Below are 24,603 nucleotides of genomic sequence, written 5' to 3' on the forward strand. Positions count from 1 at the left end.
CATGGGATAAAAATCAACACAAATCTTGACATTCAGTACATAGATATTTTTTTTATTACAAATAACTATCTTAGCCTTATATTCCAGTTTGTACATTTATACAGATTACATGGATTTCCTTAAAATACACATAAATGACCCATAAATACATTGCTCAACCAAGCAATTTAATACACACAGTGCTTTTATGTTTGCGCTGCACAAGCCTGGAAGAAAACAACTGAAGAGCTTGGGTAACAGTCGACTTGTCATTAAGTTTCTGACACCCTCATAAAATGGGTCTGTACCAGCTCCCAATATTTTACTGTTAATGCCATTTTGGTACAAAGCATGACAAGGGTACAAAAATAGCCATTTTGTTTTTTTAATTCTACAATATATACAGTAACGTCTGGACTGTTAAATAAACACAGTTTTAGAATGTGCGTTATAAATATGCTCCGAAATACTTTACCATCAGTTTGTAATGCTACAGAAGCGTACTCCTATGGATAATTAGAATATTGACTTGTTTCTCCAATCAACTTAGTAAATCGAGTGCTGTGAAGCATTTAGTAGAAAGCAGACTGTTATTGTATTTAACAGTGAACATAAGAGGCAGGGGTGAGTGGCAGAATATTACCCAAAGTACAGGACAGTACTAAAAGTCTATGAAATTATACAGTTTTTGCCCTTGTGGCCTTTTTTCTTTTTGGACTTAGTCCACTGGCCATAAGGAGGAGAAGACATGCCTGCTACAGGGCTGAGTAAGTCATCTGTGTAATAGTGTCTATGGGGCCTGGGTTGAGGAATAGGCTGACCCAAGAAAAAGCCCTCCTCCTCAGAATCGGAGGAGGAGGAAGAGCATGTGGAACACCAGTCATCGTCATCACCATACAGCCCCAAAAACCTTCCCATCGCTGGGCCCTGTAGCCCATAGTCTGACATGGCAGCAGGATTAGGGCGACCATTGAAGGCTTGGTGCCCCTTGGGGCCGAGACCGTTTCCTCTATGGTCCACCTTGTAGCACATTTGGGCTCTCTCCTTGGGCAGAAGATTAAGAGCATTGTCAGAGCGAGACTTGCGACTGCGACGCCTTCTGTGGTGGTGATGATGGCGACCTGAGTTAAGTTCCTGACCCTGTTCCTCAAAGTGGTACACTCTCCGGCGAGTCCTTTCACTCATAGGGGGTTGGCGCACTGGGAGATCACTGTAATGGCCATTGTCTACCACGTCATCAGAGAATTTAACTTGCTGGGGCCTAGACTGTGAACGTGCTCTCCTTAGGGCAGGAACGTGTGGTTTTGGTCTCTCTTCAAGGGGCGCTTCTTCTTCTTCTGGAACATTTTCCTCCACCTCTTCCTGCTCAGATGCAAGACTCTTGAGGGAATTAGCACTTCTGTGTAACATAGAAGAGTTGAGGGTTCCCATGTTACTGGTTTTCTCACAGTCTTCTGTTTCTAGTTCATGGAAGCCTTGCAAGGAATATACCAATGATCGATCTTTACTATCACCATCTACTGAGGCCCCTGTAGAAAAGAGAAAAAAATCATTAATTGCTTGCACATAAACTTTACTCCATATCAAAAACCAACCACTGTCAAGACAAAAATGTTTATTGCTTAGATATGACGTATCCCGTTCCATCTACTGACCAGTAATATTGGAGAGAGCGAGTGAGTCCATGGAGTCTCGGACATTCTGATCTGGCTTTTTGAATTCATCTGTGATGCACTCCAAAGAGTCTGTGTACCATTGTGGCTCCTCGCCCTGGAAACCACCTCCAGCCCCATGATCCAGCTCTAACTCCTGGAGTTTTCTGCTGCTCGCCGGGCCTGGATGGCTACCATAGGCAGAGTCCCCTAACCCATCTTGTGACTGCGCCCAGTACATGTCAGCCTGATATTTCTTACTTGCCAGACTCCCTCTTTCTCCTCCACCACAATTCCCGGTTTTTGAGGACTCCTGCTTTGACTTGGTATCCTTTTCGGCAGCCCAGAAATCTGTGGGTCTAGAGTCATTGGCTTGCTGGAACACCCCATGCTCCCCAAACTTTAATAGCAACTGAGTCATGTAGTCCTCATGCTCAGCCCACTCCTCCTCCTGGTCCTCAGGTGCCTCAGTCTCTTCTCCACGCCCTCTCCAGAAATGCTCATCTGAAAGGTTCATGTGGGTAAGCTTGTTGGTCAGGGTGTCATCAGCATTTCCACTTAAGCCAGGAAACTTATAGTTGACAGAAGGAGAGAAGAGGAGCGACTGTCGGCATTGGTCAGCAGAGCGGCTACTCTTTCCCATGCGCACACTGCGCCGTGATTCACGTGAGCGGGCTGACTGGAAGGCAGAGTCGGAGGAGTCGGAGGCATGCACATCTTCCCCGAGACTGCAGGCCTTGGAGCAGTAAATACGACCCTTGTGCGGCAAGAAGGGGCAACCTAGTAGAGAGCTCTTACACTGGGCACAACTGAAGCAGGTCTCAGTGGCATGCCAGTGAAGTCCATCATAGGTCATCTGAGCATGATCAACACCTGGAAGAAGAGAAATGTTGATAAGTTGTAAATATTTCTTTTATCTATTTGAATGACTAGGCAATCATGGCGGCTATTCTAACTCTAGGAACTCGTCATCTTACCAATGTGCTCTCCACAGGCCTCACAGTACTCTGCATAGAGAGACTCAAAGCAGCCACAACAGTATGGTCTGCCATCCTTCATGATGTAACGCTGACCTCCCAGAATTGTCTCACATTCAAAACAGGAGAAGTGCTTCATGTGCCAGTGGCGCCCCTCTGCCTCTGTGCACTCATCAGCAAAGATGATCTGTGGACAAAGTTGTATACTGTATGAGACCAAACTGCAGTCTTCATCTTCCTTTCAAGCCAGTGGAGACAAATGTTATTGCTATTCTAGAGGAATTTTGAAAGGCAATAAACTAAGACTATTTTTCCTTTGCTACAATGTTTTCTCTAAGTATTTCAGTCTTGTGGTTTTACCTCATCGCAAGCAGAGCAGCGTGGTTTGAGTAGCTCAGCGTGGTGCCGTCCACAGTGGATCTTTCCATCATGGTAGAAGTAGATCAAATCCACCAGCAGTTCACTGCATGTTGAGCAAGCAAAGCATGCCGGGTGCCAGCACAGTCCCTGGCTCGCCCTTGAGGCAAACACTGCCATTTCCCCACTGTTCATGTTTTCACCACACTGCAATATACAGAATATGCAGACATGACTGACCATAGAAACTACAACATCACATGGCTTCCAAGTCCCTTCGCTCTGTTGTCGAGGGAGTAAATATGTATTTCATGTGCATGTGTCAGTCACCTAACCATAAGTTGTTTTTCTTTCCTGCTTGTCGTCTTTCCAACTATTACATCGCATTAGACGGGCTCTTCAAAAAGTACAAAACAATCTTAAAGAATTATGGGTGTCTTGTGGGGAGCTACATCAGTGGGACCATGTTTTGACAAAGTTTATGCGCACCCTCTGGCTGCTCAACGACCATTGTAAATACTAAGTGAAACACACTGTACTGAATCACTCCAGCAGACAAAGACAGTTTAGTTTGTGGCTACCAATTGTACTGTCGTATTTAGTGCTCTTTTAAATTGCACGTCTACACCCAGATCTCAATTTCAGCTTTTGCTTAAAACTGGATGCAGATTAGCCAAATACACGACAGCACATCGTTATTCAATACTGTTGTTGAAAAATTCTTTATATTGTAAAAGATTACTGATTTTAAAGCAACTTCATTCCATCCTTAGTTCAGTATGTTTGTACAGGGAACTTACATGTTCACAAATGCTGTTCAAAAGATTGCGGGGAAGGAGTTTTAATGTGCCCCTTCCCAGTGCTTCCTTCTTCCTCTGCACGCTGAACATATGTAGCTCCTTCTTCTCCTCCTCACTGAGGGACTGGCAGTAAAGAACCTGAAAAAGGAGGTGATGAGTTCAGAAGCTCAGAATAACTTATGGATTACAGGTAGACTAGAAGCTAATGTGACTTCTCCCGCCCACTGAATTTTTGAAGTGGAAAGCTGGTCAGGCATTGCTATGTTGGGAACTGATGTCCTGCAAAGATCTGCTGGGTCTATTAAATCGTTTGGACACGCTAGATTCGTAAAAAAAAAAAAAAAAAAAAAAAAAGATTGACAGTGACATAGTTGCTCCACAGCACTCTGATTATGTGGAGTGTGATTGGTTGACTGACTATCGAAATTGGATGGGGTAACTTTTGTTCGGTTAAAATGCGCCCCAAATGGCTTCTTACCATACTTATATTCTAATAAGAATTGGGTATGGCTATGCCAGGGTCAATTACAGGTTTTTACACAGAGAAATTGCATAATTCCATATTTCTAAGCACATTACAACCATTATTTCTGGTAAATGAATGGATGGGATATGAATTTTGTTCAAGTGTCCTTTTTCTACTATCCCAATGCAGGGCTGTCAGGCACTAATAAAGGTTGTAAACTTAGGTAAGTATGAGAGAGGGCATCATGCATACCAGAGCATCCTGAACAAAAGCAACTCTTGACCCCGGCTTGCCCTTCCTACACTCCCCCCCTATATATCTCCACCCGTGATTGAGAACCTCATTTTTACAACAGGCCTTTTTGATGTTTCGCAAAGCCTTAACAAGAGGGAAAGCAGACGTTTACACAAACAAGGCCAGTGTTTAGAGTGAAATCAAGAGGATGGGCAACAAAAGAAGAGAGACGGCCAAGTCGGACTGTGGTGCCACTGCGGTGGTGGCATCACATAAAGCCTCTTTCAACCAGCGTCCCTCTCTCCCGCTGAGCTGCCCTCGTAAAAAACCACTGCTATGACAGGAATCCTGCTGGTGGGGGCTCCCAGCAAACATCATAAAATCATCAAGTCAAAAGCCACTGTGTGCCCACGCTACATCTCTACAAGATTGTGGAACAAAAATCCCCCGGTGTGATGTCCACGTGAATGCCAAGGGCTCACATTAGCACGATGGCATGGACACGGCAAGGCCTAAGCTCTGTGGGATTAGTGGGCAGCAACCGATAGAGTTACTCAACTAAAATAGAGAGTAGAACATTCCTTCAGCTGTGGTGCTAAGGACAGGGCTTTCTAAGAGGAATTCGATGATACCACATTTATTCACATGCGTGCTAAATATTCTCACCTCATTATCATGTGGTGGCAGTTGATAGAGGAGCTGCTTGATTCTGAACTTCTCTCCTGGACTGTTGACGTAAGGGATCTTATCCTCAGGCAGACAGGAAAAATACAACTGCACCTGGGGAAATAATAGCATGGAGATATTAGGTAGGTCTAGGTGGCATTCCTCAAGAAATATATTTAAAAACATCTAAATACATCCCACAACTGAATGGTTATGCATGCGAGACGAAACTCAATTGTGTGAAACCCATTCCAACTTACGCAGTACATTTTCAGTAATTTATGGACTTCACAATTTTTGGTTCCCCAAACGATTTCTTTTCAACCCAAATTTTCATTCATCACATGGCAGCAGTGTATTAATGTTATAGTCTTGGACAGAAAAACACAAATTCTTTTCCAAGGAACCAACACATTAATTTGCGATGGGACACATTCTGGGACTGTTCTGTGCAAAATATATGGAAGACTGACTTTGTGGAATCAGGGAGTTCGCTTGAGTTTTTCTTAAACCCCAAAACTGTTTTACTTCAAAAGGACGGCGGCACAAAGCAGCGCTGCTCTTTGATGGCGACGCTGCAGGAATCACTTTCTTCATAAATCTGTACTCAACCAGCCAAAACAGGTCAACAGGTCAAATTAATTTAATGGCTGTATCTTCCAGTCATATGCTTGTCTCTATAGGGACAGGACAAAGCAAGCTGTCACAGTGGCACCCTGACCCTTGGGGCTGACCATTGAAAACTAAACTTTATGAGGGAGGGGCTATTACACTCGGCCAGATAAAGAGGTGGGATGTGCTTGTCTTGTGTGTTGGGAGACTTCCTGCAGCTTTGGCCGTTTAGAGAGGGGGTAACAGCAATTTACCCTGACAATCAAGCCAAAGCCCCCCCCCCCCTCCCACCATAAATTATGCACATCTTCATGCTGCTAGTACCCCTTATCCAGCTCCTTAGGGGCTGATCAGCAGTCAGCTATCACCCAGGACCTATTAGTTTCTACACTGTAATGATGACCCATAATACACGGCCCATTTAGGAAAACGGCTGCAGTAAAGGCATTACAGTTGACCTGTGCATTTTGAGAAAACAACAGGCCAAGCATGTTTAGGCTTTTGGGGTTCTTCGTCGCCGCAACCCCGTCTTTCCTTGCCCATCACCCGCTCATTGCTTCCATGTGTGTTTAACAGGGGAAGCGGGATGAAGGGTGATTGGGAGCAGGAATGAAACGCGGTGAGACAAGAGAGAGCAAAAAAAAGAAAAAAAAATGCAGCAGATTTGGGAAAAGTGCCACATCACACTGGCTGCCCCGCGGACACAACTAACAGCCCTGCCCGTGTTTGTGGAGGAGATGGCTTGTTAAAAGACGTCCCCTTGATTCCTGATCCTGCTGGCAGAAACAGGCTCGGGCCCACCGAGTCCCCCTCCTAACAGATCTCTGATAATCGCAAGCAGACCTTGCCACACCGCAGTTTGTAAATAAAAGTACACACATCCTGCCTATAAGTGGCCGCCTGGTAGAGCCTGACAAGTCCGCCTCAAACAAGAAGACCAAGGTAGTTTTATGAAATATGTTGTCTGTCCCAGAGGTGCCATTTTCTAGCGTGTTATTCAGTTATGTGCTGAATAGCGTTTATCTGGGCCAAGCAAATGGGCTATGAGGGAGTTAAAATCAGGTCAGGGCTGTTTTTATTCTCTGTCAGGAGGATACACCATTATTCACTGTGGTGATGTGGGGAAGAAGTGATTTTTGAACCAAAAAATAGCTACCAAAGTTAAAGAGACTCTTCCGTGTAGTACAAGAAGGCCGTATCCAAATCGGCCTAAGTGCTAATCATAAATTTCATGCAGCACCTAGAATAGTAGGCTATAAACAACATTCTGCTTACCTGTTCGGGTCTAAGCCCAGGTGGTACCCAGGCATATTCCTCCAAGGCACAGCCCGAGTCATCATCGGAGGTGGAGCTGCGTTGGAAGCCGGAGGTTAGCTTGCTGACTTTCTGCTCCATCATAAAGTCTCGCTGGCGTGCCCCACCCTGGAATCCGGCCACTGGCCCTGGTGCACTCGCCAGGCTCATCACACTCTCTTTTTACTAGGCAGACAAAGCAATGGGATGGAAGGATAGGGGGAAGGAAAGAAAAAGAAATTGCATCAGTCTCTGCATAACGCTATCCTCGCTCCATGTAATCTGGCTGTCTCATGCCAGCGCCATTCCACTAAATGTTAACCACCAGTTGAATCACACCATCGCTGACTCTTTCATGCTGCCCGCAGCCCCCCCTCCCAAAGGCCCGTTGTGGCACCCGAGCAAGCTTTTCTTGGTTCACTTCTGGTGATGAGTCTACTACATAAAGACACTCATAAAGGGAACTATACCCTTTCACTGCTATTGTGGTCGCAGCTAAACATGTGCCCTCCTCATGTGGCTCTTGAGGACGTAGAGACCATTAGGAAATTCCCCAAGCTTCACAAGGTGACGTCTGATCTCATTATAGTGACAATAAACAAGCAGTTAACTATTCATAGATACACACAGTTATTTCAAAGTCGCTTGTATGCAGGCCTACCCATGGGAAATATATTTTAAGGAACTCATACTTCTTTCGTATGAGGTTATTTAGTTTGCCCTCGACGCAAAAGAAGGAGCAGCATCAGAGGCTGGCTGTTAAATCTCCACGTTTCATGTTATTTGTGGAGTTTAGGTTTAAGTCGGCATGAGTCATCACTTTACCCTGCTGAGGTGCTACGTCATCCCATGTCCTGAGAGGGGCCACCACATGGGATCTGACGCTGGCTTGATCAGTTGAGCCTGAGAGGTCTGTATAAACACAGGTCTGGCCTTAAGACAGAGCCACCATATGGGGAATGTCCACAAGCCTGCTCTCTCCCTTCATCTCTCCTTTTTCTTTGGACTGTTTGTTTTCCAACCTGCTGCAGCGAGTGTCTGATCAGTCTTTCATCTTTTTTAGATGGGCCAAGCAATGCCGGACAGGTGAAGTATTTGGACAGGGAGGGATGGATGGAGGGTGGCATGGATGGATGGGGTTGACTGAGACTGACTGAGTACAACTAGAGGCAGTGAGATCAAAGACTGTAGCCATTGTGACCTACGTATGTGTGTGGTGACCACAGTCACTGATGCATCACTACACATCCTCACACGCAGGCATCACTGCACTGCTACAGACACACAGTCTCTATTACAGAAGCGTAATTTTTAAGCGATAACCCTCCCACAGTTTGTACCACACTTCAGCCACACACTGGCGTCAACTGGTGTTAATGAAGTAAATGTGCGTTTTAAAACGCAGTTTAATAGAACAAGGACAGAAGACTTCTCAAATCAGCACAGTGATTAACTAACACCTGTGCAATAGCATGTTGACGTCTAAGTTTGCTAACACTGCTGAGGCGAGAAGTATCTCATGGTTTATTGAAATCAGCAAGAATGCAGGTTATTTGTAATGAATGAGACGTTTCATTTTAACAGACAAAGTGTGCTATTTATTTCAAATGTGTCTTGCCTTAACTAAAGTTTGGAACTCAAACGATACACTTTGGCAAAGCGGAGAGCCAACTTTCTGTTCCAAATCCGAAACTTCCATTAACTGTGATTATTTGTCATTCACCACCATCAGTCCTCGCTTCTATTCATCTCTGCTTCCCCAGCTACCTTACTTTTCTGGTATTACTTTGACCATCAATTCCTAAAGCCTCTCCTAAAAGCCCGTTACTTAGTTTCTTGCGCTGCTGTAAGCTGTTTTTGGGGGGGACCAAGTAAACATGGGGAGATGATGAATGTGTGTCCAGTTGTGGCCATTTCTCACGGGCCAAAGGCTCTAGCTGAGATCAAATGGGAGACCGGCCAGCATCCAGCAGCCTGGGCCCTTGCACCACCTCCCCCCGAGCCTCCACCCCCTATGGCCGGCAAGGGCACAGAGGGCCAAAGAGAGACAGCTGAGAAAACCAGACACACTCGAGTACGGCCTTTGAACACAGACATGACAGTAAAGGGGCCAGAAAATCTGCGCTCTCTCTCCAAGAATGATATATGTGCTTCTGGGAGTGTGCTGCTCCTATACTTGATGAGGGAATGCACACATGGATGCAGGCATGCAGACACAAGCCGCTATGGGCTAAGATGGTCCACACACCGCACGTTATCAACACCCTGTCAGAGTCAGCTGTACGCTCATGTACGCTGCATGTCTTTTAGTGACGACTTGGAGATAGTGGCATGCCCGACCCTCCTGTGGATGATTAACTGCTCCACTAGACAGGCCAGCACAGGCAGCTACTGGCTATTCATATCGACTCATCTTCCTCAAGGACAAGTCAGCCAGTGTGGCGTCGCCACTACCGATGACTGGCATGCCCACTCAGGCTCGCCCAATCACAGGCTACCGGAGCTAAGTGTGATGGATAGTTGTGGTGACTTGTAACTGCCTTGTACCACAGAGTGTCAGGTCAGCCGAATTGGCTTATGACACGTCCCATTAAAATGCCTCTGATGTCCTCAACAATGGTTCCTTTGTGAAAAGATCCACTGAAGGCTTGTCCCATCAAGAATCTGTTTATCTCTCCTTAAGTCTTTTTTGTCCTGAAGATGTGGTGTGTTATCTCCTCATACGTGACAGTTAAAGCCCTCAAACCCAGATAACCTGTCTGCAGACGAGGGAGCGGGGCGAGAAATGAGACACTCTCTTGTTCTACTCGCATCTATTGACTTGCAAATGAGACCAAAATAACCTGCAAAAATGTGGCCTTGTTTGAGAGCGGCTTGGGTTTCACGTGGGAGATGGCTAACTATAGGCAGGTTGAGTCAGGAGCCAAGAGACTCGGGCTTCACTGCCTCGCATTTTATCAGGCACAGAAATCAGTCATGCGCCACATTTGTTAGAAAGATGTTTGCTTTCACATGTTGGCCAAGTATCTGCGAGGATGTCTCACACGGCCAAACCTGACTCACAGGAATGTAAGGCTTGAACTTTAGCCAGGCATTCAAAAGGAACACAGGATGTGCATGGCTCAGTGTTAGGCAAAGCCCCTTTCTCATACAACCACATCTGCTCGCATGCTAATTTTTCCTTTAGATGTCATGCAGTTCATTTCCTCTGACTTTGCCAGCGACGCTTCCTTAACATTCTGAATGACAGAAGCCCTGAGCCAACTAACTTACCCATCCTTATACCGACTTGCCAACTTACTGACTTATCACTTGGATTTTAAAGTGTCTCTCCTAACAAGGGGACTATAGTTTGTAAAATAAGTTTTTAAACACCCCCCTTTCTCACCCCAGTCCCCTTGCCTTGCCCTCCTCCCACATTAGCCAGACCCCTGCAGTCCTGAATGTTTAACAGCCCCTCAGTCTTTTGTAAAGGTGCTTGTTAACATGGCTTTGGGAGCTGCAGGCCTGCATATCTGACTGATCTGCCCATGGAGGGCTGGAGGGCGGTGGGGGTGCCATCGGACTGAAATGGGGTGGCCGAGATGTATGAAAATGTTAATGTCTTGTTCCACAATGGGGAGGAAATCTAAGTCAAGCCAGGTGAAAGAGAGAGGCTCAAACACATCCACGCTCTGAAAGGTTTTCATTCAGTGCAAATTCTTGAAAACATCCCACAAGTTATTTCAAATGAATGAAGAGGCTTGTGTGCTATAGAAAAAAAGCGCACAATGAGGCTCATATTCAAACAAGCTCGATATAACGGGAGCACAATGAATGAGTGGGGGGAATCATTCATCTGAAGAACGAAATAACCACTTATTTGTACTCAGCTTTAAGAAGGTACAGTCCAACTCGACATCACGCATAACTACAGTGAAAGGTATTATCACTTTGTGGGATACAAGTGGCTCGAGGGACCTCATGCTTCAACAGACCAATAAATACAGTTGACAGTGACATTTTTAAATAACATTCAGATACACTTAAACCAAAGTCCCCCAAAGTCCAGACACTGGAACCTTGCATTAGCAACCCCTGAATGAGCGCACAGAGAAAATAAGCAGCTTCTGGTCTGAATTACTGTCTATATTCCTCTAGGAAGTGGATGATGGACATGCACACAACCCAACACAGCGCTCTCTGTCAGTTTGGACCGACCAACATGTTTAACTTGGCTTCTGCTGGCTCAGCGACGCAGGATAGGCTCTAGTTGGAGAGAAAAACAAGAATTTCTGTTCAAAGTCCCTGCTTACTTGAGCTTGAACTCAGACAGATCGGTTTATTTTTTATGTCAGACAACATCGAAAAATATGCAGCAGTTTACCGCTCACTCCGCTGCTCTCCTGTCAACTTTTGGCACTTAACATGTTGTAAAGAAAATATCATCTGACTGCATGCCAGATCAGATTTGTTAGGCAATTAAGTCCTCATGTGAACCGTAAGACTAACATGTGTAGAAGTAAATCACTGTAAATGTTAAACTTCTGTGATAAAACCAACTAAGCATCATAAAACCAAGAACTGATAAAAAAAGTTGTTCTTTCTTAGCATTTCATGGATTTTAAACGAAGTCAGCTTGCAGACGGCAAGCTGGGAATGCTGCTGACAAAAGAATTAGATAGGAGGTAGATTTATTCAGCGTTGAGGGCTGAAGTTTGGTCAGCTCATGGAGGCCTGCTTTTCGTGGCCGGGGGGAGTGTTTTTCCAAGACCAAATGGATGGGAGTGACATCCCCACAGAGGTCCACACTAGTGAGACCACCTGCATGTGCTGACCAGACTGAACCAAGGCTCAACACGTACTGCTGTCATGTAGCAGACATCGAACACATTTACACCCCAGTGCTTTCAGCTCACAGTGCAGCACAGACTCAAATAAACTCCTCTGGAAAAGATGGAAACGCAGAAAATGAGACATTGCTCAGAGCTCCACCACTTGTGCTGTTTTTGTAGTTCATGCCAGACTAATGATTAACCCATGCTCGCATTAAGAGGTTTCATCTTCAGATTTTACAAATCTGCCTCAGACTTCCAGGAGCTTCGGTGCTATTGCATTTATTCATTTTTTTTCTTTCAATCTCACAACAACAAAAGAAGATTCCTCTAAGCTTCCACCTTTAGCCTTACCTCAGCGTAGGACAACTCTCCTGGAAGCGAGCGGGAAAAGGGATCTTATCACGGCTATATCCAGTCCTAGATGCTTCTCCAGCCTCTGTGCTCCATATCTATGTGAGATCCTCTGAGTTCTAAATCCAGGGCAGGCGGGCGTCTCTACCAGAGCTGTCAGCACGGGAGCAGCCCATATCAGAGCTACAACTGTAAAAAGTCAGTGAGCTGTCTGCGTACATGGGAGAGAGTGTTTGAGGGAGGTGTGTGAGTGTGTACATGAAGGAGCCCAACCAGATGGTCAGCCCGCCCTTGTCTTTCACACACACACACACACACACCGCTTCTCCTCCTTCTCCCCAACCCTCTTAACCCCAGCCCGGCCCCTTAACCTCGGAGCAGCCAGTCACGGCGGTGTTGAGCAGAGCAAGGCGTCTCTCCTTCGCTGACCCTCCCCTCGTACTTCAAACACATGCTCCCAAATGAGAACCACCGGTAAGGCTCGCAGGAACTGCGCTTTTAACAAGCACATCAGTGATGGCAGAGCTCGTTTTACCACACTAACCGCCCCACATCCACAACAGCTTTCACATGACATTCTTCTCTCTCCTTCCCTATCAACGGCTCAAAGATGTGGGGAGGGCGGTGAATGTCGCAGCCAGGCTTCGGTTCATCTGGTGGTTTGTCTTCCTTTCCTTTCCCCGCGTAATCGCCAGTAAGTTGCAGAAAGGCGTTCGCTCACTGAAGTTTTATGATTAGAGAGTCGACAGATCAAGTGAACAAAAGATGCTTTATGTGTCCCCGCTCGGAAAATTGCCTCCTAAGCTCCCTGACAGCTCGGATCGGCCACGCAAATAACTTTTCCCACCGACTGAACATGATGTCAGCACGTTTACATGAGAACAGGACTCTTAACATGTGACAGAGCTGGTATTATCGGCTTAACTTTGTCTGAGTCGGGGTTAAAAATATGCAGTATTGTTCAGCACAACTTTGTCAAATCCTTCAAAAACACATACATGTAACAGTTCTAAGATTATACATGAAGAGTGACTGTTTTAAACAAAATGCTGAAGAAGCTGAATAATATGGAGCTAGGAACAGAAATGATTAGGTTATTAATTTATCAACAGATTGATTGCTTTCTCAAAAACTAATAATTTTGGCATTTTTAAAGAAAAAATGACTGGTTCTATGTTTGGACCTGCCACAAACCAGCAAGTTATATCTTCACATCGAGGAGATACATAGTCATAATATTTAGCAGCTAACGAAAGGAAACTCACTTAAAATGCAAACATTACGGCAGACCTCAATTACATTGAACCTTTCTTTTTTCCTATTTTACACATCAGAACGACAGGAACTTCAATTCCGCACAATCCAGTGAAACTCCACGACCTCTGCCTCTCCTTCACCTCTGTAGGAATGTCAGACCGCGATTCCCTTCCTGTTGCCTCAGAAAACAAAAGTGGCCAGTTCGGGTCAAATTCTGGCCAGTTGCGCCTTTTGCATCCTTCTGCGCTCGTTTGGTTGCAATGTCAGAGTGTTACTTTCACCCTGACAGGACAGGTTTACAGTGGACATAACTGTGGACTAGAGGTTCTTCCTTTTCAGCTTGTTTTTTGTTGCAAAGTGTTAACATACTTTAAGACTGTAAAACAAAGCAGTTGGACATTTTACTGGGTAGCGAGGAATCTATTAAACAGCTAGAATTGCTTTCTTTATGAACATTTTAGCAGCTGTTTTAATTCTGTGGCTGTGACGTCAGGAGCTAAGTCCGTGAACTGGGTTTTTTAGTAGTCGATTAATTTAACAGGGTTTAATAAAGTCAGTAGTGTCATACGGCATGTGAGATAGTTTTATATTATAGAACAGACAGAATTGTGCATTTAAAATGACAATTCTGTCCAAACGTTTGCGGTTAATCCCACACTCTCGTTTAATGAGATCACTGGCGACTAAAAGCTCATTTCTAGGGCATGACTGACAGCATTTGGCTGAGTGGCACTTCTTTTTCCCTGCTCTGCACTCCCACATGTATCTCACTTTCACACCATCGTCTGCTGAAGTATCACAGCGTGGGTGTCGAGAGGTGACGTTCGTTCAAATGCTAAAATTGTAGCACACACGTGTCGACCGTCCTTTTATCTGAAACTGGAAAAATCAGAGAGGAAAATGGTGAAAATCGGCGCAAGTACGGCTGTGTTTGGGTGCGTGGACAAAGCCATTGTAGCAGCCAAGGCCAGGGAGGAGAGGCACCCTTTCACAGCAAACTTCAGACCTTTGTGCAGGTCCAAAAGGCTCAGCACCCTGCTCCATTAGCAAGTCTTTGAGGGGAGAGGCAACACAATGTCCTACCACAAAGGCGGGATTCCTGAAATTCAAAGGTGGTCAACTAATCTGGAGAAAATTTGCAAAGAAACAAAGTTGTCAAAATGAGAAAATAATAGTTTCTTAATTCCTTAACATGAAGAAATGAAGGATGGTTCTCTTTTAAGACAGTTTCTGTATATTTGATGACTCTCATCGATTCTCATGAGGAAGTTTAAATGTGTGGACTTTGACAGTGAACTAAGGTGTCTATTTAGCGGCATCTGGGAGTTATATTAAGTCACTCACAGGAACCTGCATTAGAATAACACCACCACTCTAAAGTTAGAAGTAGTTAGCAGTGCAGTTCAAGGTTCGCCTCAGATAGTTGAATAATATAAAGTTGGACAAGTCACGCATCCCTGACCCTTGACCCTGGAGAGCACCAGATGACCCATAAATCTATGGCCCCGGGGGCTTTACGGCCCATTCCCCTGTCATAGCCACAACGACCTGAACAGCATCTCACACCTGGTCTGCACCTTCTCACCGCTGTAAAAGAAGAAGAAGAGGAAAATAAAAATACGCCCTCTGCTAGCGGCGAGGTAGTCCGTGACCAGCATGCCCTGACAATGACAGGACAGGGATGATCGTCATCAGAACCAACGCCCAACGCTAAAGCTGCATTCTTCTCCGGTCCGAACACGTCCTCAGAGAAGGGGACCCATAAAACCAGGCATCTAGAGTCAAAGCTGAACTCTGCAGCATCTCACAGTAAGCGTGTAATACAAGGTAATCTGTTTAAAGGAGTCAAGGTTTGGTCTCAAGACATGTCATAAATTGCGGTACCTAAGGGGGCAAAGGGAAGGTCAGTCTCTAACTTACAGTCATTGGTGACTATTGTTGAGAACAGCTCTCACTGGTGTGTGAGCTACCTTATAAAACGTAGGCATTCTCAAGGTTTAAATGACTTGCCAACGGGTATTAGCAGGACACAGGCCCAACAAAAGCTTCAGTTATAAAGGCCAATAAAAGCCTATCACCCTACTGTAACAACAATCCTTTTTACGCCTTGAAAGAGGGAGGAAAAGGTCAACTGGTGGAGCAGCCAGCGCATTGATATTGACTTAGCTAGATTGGCGCTGACAAACTCAGGTCAGACCGTGGGCTTGTTAGCCCTATAACCCTCACATAACCCCCTTTTTTTTACTGTTTCACTCTGGCACATTGGAGGCAGCTGAGGGCGCAGCTTAGAGCTAAGCTTAGTTTCTGACAAGAGACATTTGTAGAAATTAAAGCAAAACATCTACTCACTTGACACTTGACCTTAACGATCATGTGTTTCTCGAGAGTGGTGAAAAGGAGAAATCTAAATGAGAAGCAGGGCTTCAGGATTTATCGGAATTGGTAATGAGTTGTGGGTTGCATGTGAACTTTTACACTATGGATGAAAATTTAAATTGATTACTCACCAAACGGGAACACAGAAGGTCACAGTGCTTAAATGCTAAGTCTATCGTCAAACTTCAATTGTTTAAAAAGCAACGGCATTATACTTGTTAAGTAGATGATGTAAGTTTGTCTAGTTGCAGTTTTACGCATCGGCAGCACTACTCGTCCGCCTAAGTATTTGTGCTCGCAGTAACCCTATTCTATTGTGTCATGTATGATGTGACACAACGTGAATCTCCAGCACATGACGTGTCTCATCCCTAAACTAAAGCCCGGTGTCAGGAAACAGGTTGTTTCTCCACTTTATTGTGTGTACGCTACTGTCTAACTGCATGGCCAAACATTGCGGAGACGTATGATCGGTACGGGTCATATTTCACCCTCGATTTGACACCCTCTCACCTAGTTGTAAAAGCCGGACCTCATTGGGAACAATGGGAAGTGGAGCGACAGAGCCCCTGGGGCTGTTAAAGAGAGGAAGCCCCTTTATTTGAGGATGCTATAACTCAACAAAAGCCTGCGGCTGTCTGCACACAGAGCAGGCCGGGGATGAATGGGGCTGCTCTTACACTACACACTTGTGCTAACAATAGCAGTGGATCAGCAAAGGGCGAAGCCTGCCATGTGTGGTCTCCGTGGGCAAACCGGGATGAGTGCAGATATAAAATTACAAAGCAGCCCCATTAACACCTTGAATCACCGTGTTCAACCAACGAGTCTCGGTTTTATCATCGGTTTAAAGTTTTAATATTTTCCTTGATCGCTGTCGGGCCTTCCGAGTCATGTGAGAAGGTCTGTTCACTCCTGTTGAAACAGCACCCCGTCAAAGACCAGGTTCGACGCTTGTAACCTCCTGAGACTCGGCTGAATTTTTAGTTTATGACCTCATACTTGCAGAGAGCGTAATTCACACAAGTTAAACTTCACACCTCCTCACACATCTGGGATTTTCTTCTCCACTTTCCTCGAAGTTCAACAGTATATCCTTCATATGGCAACACAGCTATTTCCTGTGTGTTTCCAGCCCCCGGGCTCAAACGGACACATGAATGAGACCGCCGTAACAGGCGATGCTTGGGCGTGAGGGCTCCTGGCCGCCCGTTGCAGGAGCAGACGATGCAGTTTAGAAAAGAAAAAGGTTGACAATTCCCACACGTGGAAGCGTTTTCCTGAGCCGCATGGCTTCAAAAGGCAAACCGTGGAATCCGACAATACTCTGAAACAGTTAAGGGCTGCTCAGTCAGGATCCCACTAATGATTAACATTCCTGAAGAAACGCTCCGTTACAGTCTTTTTAGAGCGTTCTAATTAAACACATGCTCCAGTGCCACAGCACAGAGGGAACTCTGACAACTGCGAGCGGGGATGCTTCTTTCCAGCTCTGCTTAATTGGACACAATTTAAGTCATTAAGGTGGTAGTAAAACAGCAGAAAGAGCAGACGAGAGGCCCAGTGATCTGTCCTGTAAGGCTCCCTGTGGCTCTGATGTTGTTGACCCTTTCACCTCCTCATGTGACTCACATTAGATTATACAGAAAAAATGTCCAGCTGGACGCTCTGAGGAGTCTGAGGAGAGACGTATTGACTCGTCTGTTAGATACGTCAAATGGGTTTGCATGTCTGAGGAGGACAGAGCGGTTGTGTATGTTTGGAGATTTTATGTATTGAGAGGTAAAACTTAGATGTGGATGTGTCTTATTTTAAACATTTGAACTGGTGTATTATTTGAATAGCTCAATAGTGAATGCAAAATGATAATAATAATGTATATTTATAAACAGCACTAGGCCGAGTTTAATATAGGACACATACAGTAGGTAGGGGGTCCCTACTTAATTTCTCCATCAGTTTGGGTCCTTGGCCTGAAAAACATTGAAGACCCCTGGCCTATAAGAAAATGTAGGTGAGAAAATGTCAGTATAGGTTGGCGTTTTTACCTTTAGTGTCTCTGTGCTTATAGCTGAGTGTACTCTGCATTCCTATAGGTCGGTTATCTTTTGACATGCTTCTCTTTTTTGCGAGCACACTGTCCCAGATGTGGATTCAGAAATCCATTTTCAATACAGGCTCTGCAATCAAGTGGTCTACCGTTAGCTACCATGAGGGTAAGGATTATTTTCTCTCTGAAAACTTCAGTTGATGACCTGAACCGGCTTAATGAAAGTAAAATTCTGCACATGCATACCTGTGTATATCATTTTAAACCCTACTGTTTACCTCGTGTCAACTTTGAGACAAGCTGCACGTTACGCTGTGCATATAGGGAGGTCCACCTCTGTCAGTTTATCAGCTATACAGAGAAGACATTAGTGCCTGGGAGGCGTGTGTCTCTGTGTGTGTGTTGGAACAATGCATGTGAGGGATGGAAAAAAGGGACACAACTGGCTGTCTTATCACCCTCCAAATTACAGATAGCAGGCCTCCGGGGTCGAGCCTATTCTTAGAAGCCTGGCATGTAATATGTCTGTTTCTGTCAGCATCGGCGTGTTATTTTTGGAGCCGCTAATACTGAGGTCACTAATGGCACCAAACCATTTTCATCCACGGAGCGCATGAAAGGGTGGGGCGTACGCTGCGTTTGATTTTCAGAAATAATAATAATAATAATAATAATAATAATAATAATAATAATAATTATAATAATAATAATCCTTCCCTCTTGTTTTCTTTGGGAGCTCAGCCCCTAACAGGAAGACAGTGTGCGAGCACAGCAAACAAAAGCCCAGCTCTTTGAACCAGCCTCTCACTAGGAGACGCCGTCAGGTTTCTGTGGCCAAACGAACTGTTGTCTGCGTCTGCTCGCTGTGGGCCTCAGACCGCCGCTCAGCAAGACACGTCCTCAGCTGGCCTTGGTCAGCGTTAGCCCATCTGTGTGTAATCCAGCGACACTTACTCTCACTGTTACATACATTCCCTCTGTCTCTGTGCGGACAGATTATAGGCGATTACAGGGTAGCGCAGAGCAAACACAGGTTAAATCCAGTGATGTGCAAATTTGAAAAAGCTGTCAAGTATGGAAAAATTTGACAATTTTTTTCATTATGGGATTATTTGTGTAGCGAGCTAAACAATTTACCTCTGTTTGTTTACACATAAATCAGTTTGACTGAGTTTTTGAATTGTGGATCTGTGTTTATTATTTAACCCGAGAGCTAAAATACAACCCAAACTAAAATACACTGGAAGTTGCATAGATGTGATTCATCAAGCTGTAAACAATCATTTGTCACACCAATATTAATAGCGCCTCGCGTCTCACAGCGTAAATATTTGATGCTAACTGTGTGACTTTATTTATTCACTTTAAATAACACGAGAAGTTGATCTGAGGCCAAAGTGACTCTGCTGTAATTAATATATATATATGAGAGAATTTGCATCCAAACTGGAAGCAAGGAGTAGGAATTGCGACACATTTTATGCACACTTCTCTTTTTTTCAGGGAGAGACTTCACTAAGTCCTGGTAAACATCTAAAATAACAAAAACTGTGTCAGTGTCCTCTGTCCTACACATATGCACTGAACTGTGTCTTATTGTATTTCCTCCTTGGATATATTATCGCCGTGCCACTTACAATTTTATATTAGGCTGAACTGAAAAGCAAGTGCCAGGGAGCATCCGAAAGAAACTAGATCACCCACTATTTTTTTATGGCAGATCATGTTAAGGAATTATCTTAGAATAAGCTCACATAAAACACACACACACACACACACACACACACACACACACACACACACACACACACAGAAGAGAAGAACACTACCTTAAACCATCCCCTACCCACGCTAGCCGGAGGGAGATAAAGATTTATTGCCTTGTGTTCCTGGTAATCATCTCATGATTTATTTTAGGAAACACTTTGAATGACTAATTGTAATCAAATTCAGCAGTGCGGCCAAACGGAGCGCATGCATTTGTTTCCAGATACTGACTAATGACATGGTAAATGAAGGATATTCTGGCAGACACCCAGCCACTGTCCCTGCAATGTGTAACTGTAACCTTTCTGAGAAATCTCAGGAAATGCCTTTGTTGTCAGTCCAAAAAAAAAAAAAAAAAGAAAAAGAAAAAGAAAAAAATCGCCCTACGGGGTCCGTTTATAAACCCCGCTGACCTTTTCCATATCATCCGCGCTCGCTGACTCCACCCCTGTGACAATGCCAACAGGAGGAACAAGAGCCACAGGAAGGGGTGCGGGGGGAGGAGGAGTGTGTTTTGCATATTTCCAGCCAGGGGTCCGGAAAGCCTTAACTGAATCCCCTGTTGTGTGTGGGGGAAATGAGCTGGGCTTTTTAATGACTATCTCAGGGTAATATGTTTTCTTTTGCTTCTAGGCCCATGATGCTGCGATTGCTTGGATGGATCCCCACAGAAGTGGGGGACAGAGAGAAAACAAGCCCTCCTGCAGGCCTCCCGCTCCGTGTCAGGGTGGGTCAGATGAACTTTCCAAACTCTCCATCAGTAAACTTGCTGACATTCGGTATCTTTACATCTGTTATTCCCCTTTTATCAAAGGCAGGAGTGCTGATAATAACCAGCTTTGCAGCACCATGGTTATTACGCACTATACATCCCAGAGCTGAGCATCATGCCTATACATGGCGGTGATAATGAAGCATGTGTGTCGAGTATGACTTTCATCATCGCGGTGGTCTGATGGTTTGTCCCACAATTATACCGTGTGGTTACCAGAGATCTGCCGGGGCATTAAACTCCAGTATGCGAGCCAAAGCCGTTTTCCTCTAACATCATCCTTCAGCTCCTAATAAACAGAGTTGTGCCTGGAAGCGCTAAATCACTAACTACCTTTAATCACTTAAGAATAATGCTTAGCATGTGGATCCAATGTGTGCCACCGCTTCAGGCAGATCCCACTGACTCTCATACATGACGCCGTTTGAAAGTGGAGGGAACTTTACTGCGATGCAAGCACAAAGCTATAAAACTCTGCCACAGGCTGCAGCATCCACAATGGCTGACTCGACTCTCCCTCGACTCTGTGCAGCCACACTGCTACAGTGCCATAAATTTGACCATCCGAGCCACCTTTGGTTCGGCCAGGCCCGGTGACCACAGATCCAGGGACCACCGGCGTTTAAACAAGTCATATTTCACCCGATCTCCTGCCAGCCTACCACAAATAGTTTACAGTCAATGGACTCTGCTCTCTGGAGTTTGTCTGTGGCAACTCGACTCCGCGCCACATCTCCCCATCCAGAGCCACGAGAGACTGGCCTCCTCTGACAGCTCCTCACAACACACGGCCCTGTCCCGCTCCGCTTTTAGCCCTGCTGCGGTGAGCTGGACCACGTCTGTGGATAAAAGGCTGCCAGAGTGTTTGGCTTGCAGGCGATTTACACGGACGCAAGGGTGATTCATTCTGGCTCTGCACAAACAGGCCTCTGTGTACATTTCGCCAGTGCTGGGCTTTTAAATCAACAGTGGGAAACGTATACACACGGGCACTGGGACTTACATTCTGCTCATTCACACTCAGCTGGGTGTCTGCCACACGCGCTTATACACTCTCTGACACCTACCAACACTCACACACACACACTCATAGGTGAACACTTTGTCTCTGTCCATCTCAGACAAACACACACACACACACACACACACACACACACACACTGAGGCATGGCCCACTGTTTATGTCTGCAACCGTTTTCATTTGTGTGATTTGTTTCCACCTCCATCGCTCTTGCTGCGCACTGTTATGAAGCGTGCGTCTTTGGTGAGAGCTGCATCATTAGGCACAGCTATGTAACACAGACCTTTCTTTCAGTTTTTTAACAGTGCAATTGGCACTAAAAGAAGCCGTCAACATAATCCACCTTTATTAAACCAGTGCACGCAAACATCACGTCGGCTGAGGGGAAACAGAACTTTTCCCATGGCTGTGTCCAAACAAACAATGATAAGGCCAGCTATTTTGTTTCCTTCTTGTGTTCACACACGCACACACAAAAAAAGATCCTGAACAACACACTTTCAAAGTATTCAGGATTGTCTCGCTTTGGAAATGAGACGTGAACGAGCACCTGAGTATGCGCTCAGCTCACGTAGGCCCCCCCCACGCTGAATCATCAAAACGTTAATACCTCAAGCTGTCAAGTATGAACACAGATCTTAACGTACATTTAAATACATGTAAATCATTAATTTGAGAATAAGGAAACTGCATTTGATGTCTTATTTGAACTTGGGTGTATGGCTAGATGGCCTTATTTAACACCAGACCGCACTGACAATAACTGACCGATTTCTTGTAAAAACCTCTAAGTAAAAATGAATGTCTATACAAAGTATTTCATTAATTTGTGGAGCTCCTGCGATTCCAAAGCAATGAAGCTGTCAACAAGCAGTCTGGCCACTAGGTGACACCACCTCCTTGGTTCTGTGTTCTGCCCTCCCTGTATTTACATCCACAGCACTCACACAGACACACTCAAACTACATCTTTGTATCATCTTAACTTAACTTTTCCCAAGGAAGAAAAAAAGGAAGAGAAAAGAAAAAGAAACTGCTCTTTTTAAAACGACTTGAGCGGGTGTTTTGAAAATAGCTTCTGAAACAAATATATCTTCACCATTTTTTCTTTTTTTTTTTACTTTGAAGTGGCAGAGTTGATACTGTGCAGAACCTGCAGTTCATCTTCCTCCTTTATACTGTCAGTGGGCTTTAGTGTATAGTAATAAGAATTATTTAAACATATTTCCACTTGAATTGCACTGCAACACCTTAAATTACTTCTAAAACAAAATATGTCCAAATATTATTCCATATCCTGCGTCTGCCCTTTCACTTCTACCTGACAGGCTTCTTTCTGGCTGGACTCTCCTGGGATGGACGGGGCTCTGTTTTCGTCAGCTGTGGTCACAGTGACAGATTTCAGGCCAGTTTGACTCTGCTCTCTTGCGCTTGCACTGAGCTAAGCGCAGCTCTGTCATTCAGCTCCAAAGAAGGCATGCACGGGATTTAATGGCTTATGGTGATATTTACTGTGGTCCAATGAGAGCAAAATATTATTTCAGACGGCCCTGGTTAAATATAACAGTAACTGCTCTCCTGTGCCTTGTATGTTTGGCACTTTCAAACACAGCTGAGGGTGGAAACGTTTGAAACTTGAGGGCGTGTCGTTGTTCTCCAAAGGAAACTCTTTATGGCATGTTTTGCTCTGTGAGAGGTCCATATGGAGTGATGACTTCACTCTAGCATTTTCTAGTGCTTTTCTGTTTTTATTCAGGGAGCTGAAGCTGTGTTTAAAACGTGAACCTACGTCTCAGTTTTGAAGCCAACCTGGGAATTTCAGAGCAATCAATGTGATCCTCACTGACTCATAAAATTATTCTGATGAGAAATAGATTCCCAGCTACATACACTTACTTAGATCAAGTTACTTTTAAGAATGTTTTGTTTCTCACCTTATCCATTACGACTCATCCGAACTAAGGAAAGTGGCAGTCACCTCTTATACAGTATGTGGCAACGGTCTCCCTCACTCAACAGCACTCTCACTATACGAGGCCTGTAGTGGTGGACAGGCAGCGTAACGGAGCGTCGACCAGTTGTCACCAAAGTGACAGGCGACAGCTGAGTCCATACATCTGGAGGCCCCAGGGACCTTACACTTCCACACGTCCGACTTCTTTGGCCAGTTTTTTCAGCGTCAGAAATACGGCGTGTGCGTTTACTTTGCCCGGACGCGCAATGAATGTGAAACGCGTCTTTTTGGAGATGTTGCTGCGTAAAAGCGCACAGTGAATATGAAAACAGACACTCTGACTTTTTGGGCTGCCACGGTCAGCATATGGTCTCTTCAGACCTCTATGTGAATGTTTCACCTACACAGAAGCTACATCGCTGGAAGCGCTGATCATGTTTTGAAGTCACAACACCGGAATAAATCTCCGCACTTTTTTTTTTTTTTTTTTTTTTTTTGACACCGCATCTTTTCAAACAGTTCCGCGTAAAACTTGTGAATTTGTGATGACCGTAACCATCCCACAAACACAACTGAGAAATCGTGACCGTTTTAAAACATCAGACAGCCGAGTAAAAAAAAAAAAAAAAAAAAAACGAAAGAAAAAGAAATGAAAATAAAGATAAATAACACTCACCTTCCGAAAGTGTTCAGTCACAGCAAACCGAGTATCCAGAACCAATACCAGAACCAATATTCCCGACGCGAGAAAAGCCACTCACGCTGCGTCTCATTGGCATTAGATGCAAAGTCCAGAGAGGGTGCACCGCTGCGCCGCAGAGCTGAAGCAAGAGCTGCGCAAAGCGATGAGCTTAGACCCCGGATCCTGGCAGCATTGGAAAGAGAGAGCCGAGAGAACCTGGTCTGACTTCACCCGCTGTCACAACATCTCAGTCATTTCATCGGCGCACGGTGCGCTATGGGGCTCCTCTCAGCGGTCACAGTGAAATGACATTAGCGCTGCTTCCTGCCCATTGGCTTAAACGCGTAGCCCCCACCAATCCCGAAGAGACGGACTAGTCCCCGCAGCAGTGGACAAATGAACCTGAGAGTTTAACTCTCGCTGCTGCAGTGGGGGTGATGCGGTTAATAGAAGTGACTGAAAACTACCCAGTCACCTTGGAATACTTTAGTTGTAGGAAGCCATTACCAACATGTTAACTT

General features: G+C 45.0%; 1 protein-coding gene across 2 annotated transcripts; it reads right to left on the reverse strand.

Moving 5' to 3' along the window:
• Positions 1-34: 34 nt before the first annotated feature.
• prickle1a (prickle homolog 1a) lies at positions 35-24,392 on the reverse strand. 2 transcript variants are annotated; one of them, XM_047596162.1, is made up of 8 exons: positions 24,077-24,392; positions 7,019-7,222; positions 5,132-5,245; positions 3,766-3,903; positions 2,969-3,172; positions 2,609-2,795; positions 1,635-2,504; positions 35-1,508 (listed from the first exon to the last, which is right to left on the reverse strand). In XM_047596162.1, exons 2-8 carry the CDS (start codon positions 7,205-7,207, stop codon positions 649-651), a joined length of 2,562 nt encoding a protein of 853 aa, XP_047452118.1. In that variant the 5' UTR covers positions 7,208-7,222; positions 24,077-24,392; the 3' UTR covers positions 35-648. The 2 variants fall into 2 exon arrangements, with proteins under 2 accessions (XP_047452118.1, XP_047452119.1); XM_047596163.1 differs by lacking the exon at positions 24,077-24,392 and adding an exon at positions 12,205-12,484.
• Positions 24,393-24,603: the final 211 nt, after the last annotated feature.

The sequence above is a fragment of the Mugil cephalus genome, chromosome 10 (genome assembly GCF_022458985.1).
Source record: "Mugil cephalus isolate CIBA_MC_2020 chromosome 10, CIBA_Mcephalus_1.1, whole genome shotgun sequence".
Classification (NCBI taxonomy): domain Eukaryota; kingdom Metazoa; phylum Chordata; class Actinopteri; order Mugiliformes; family Mugilidae; genus Mugil; species Mugil cephalus.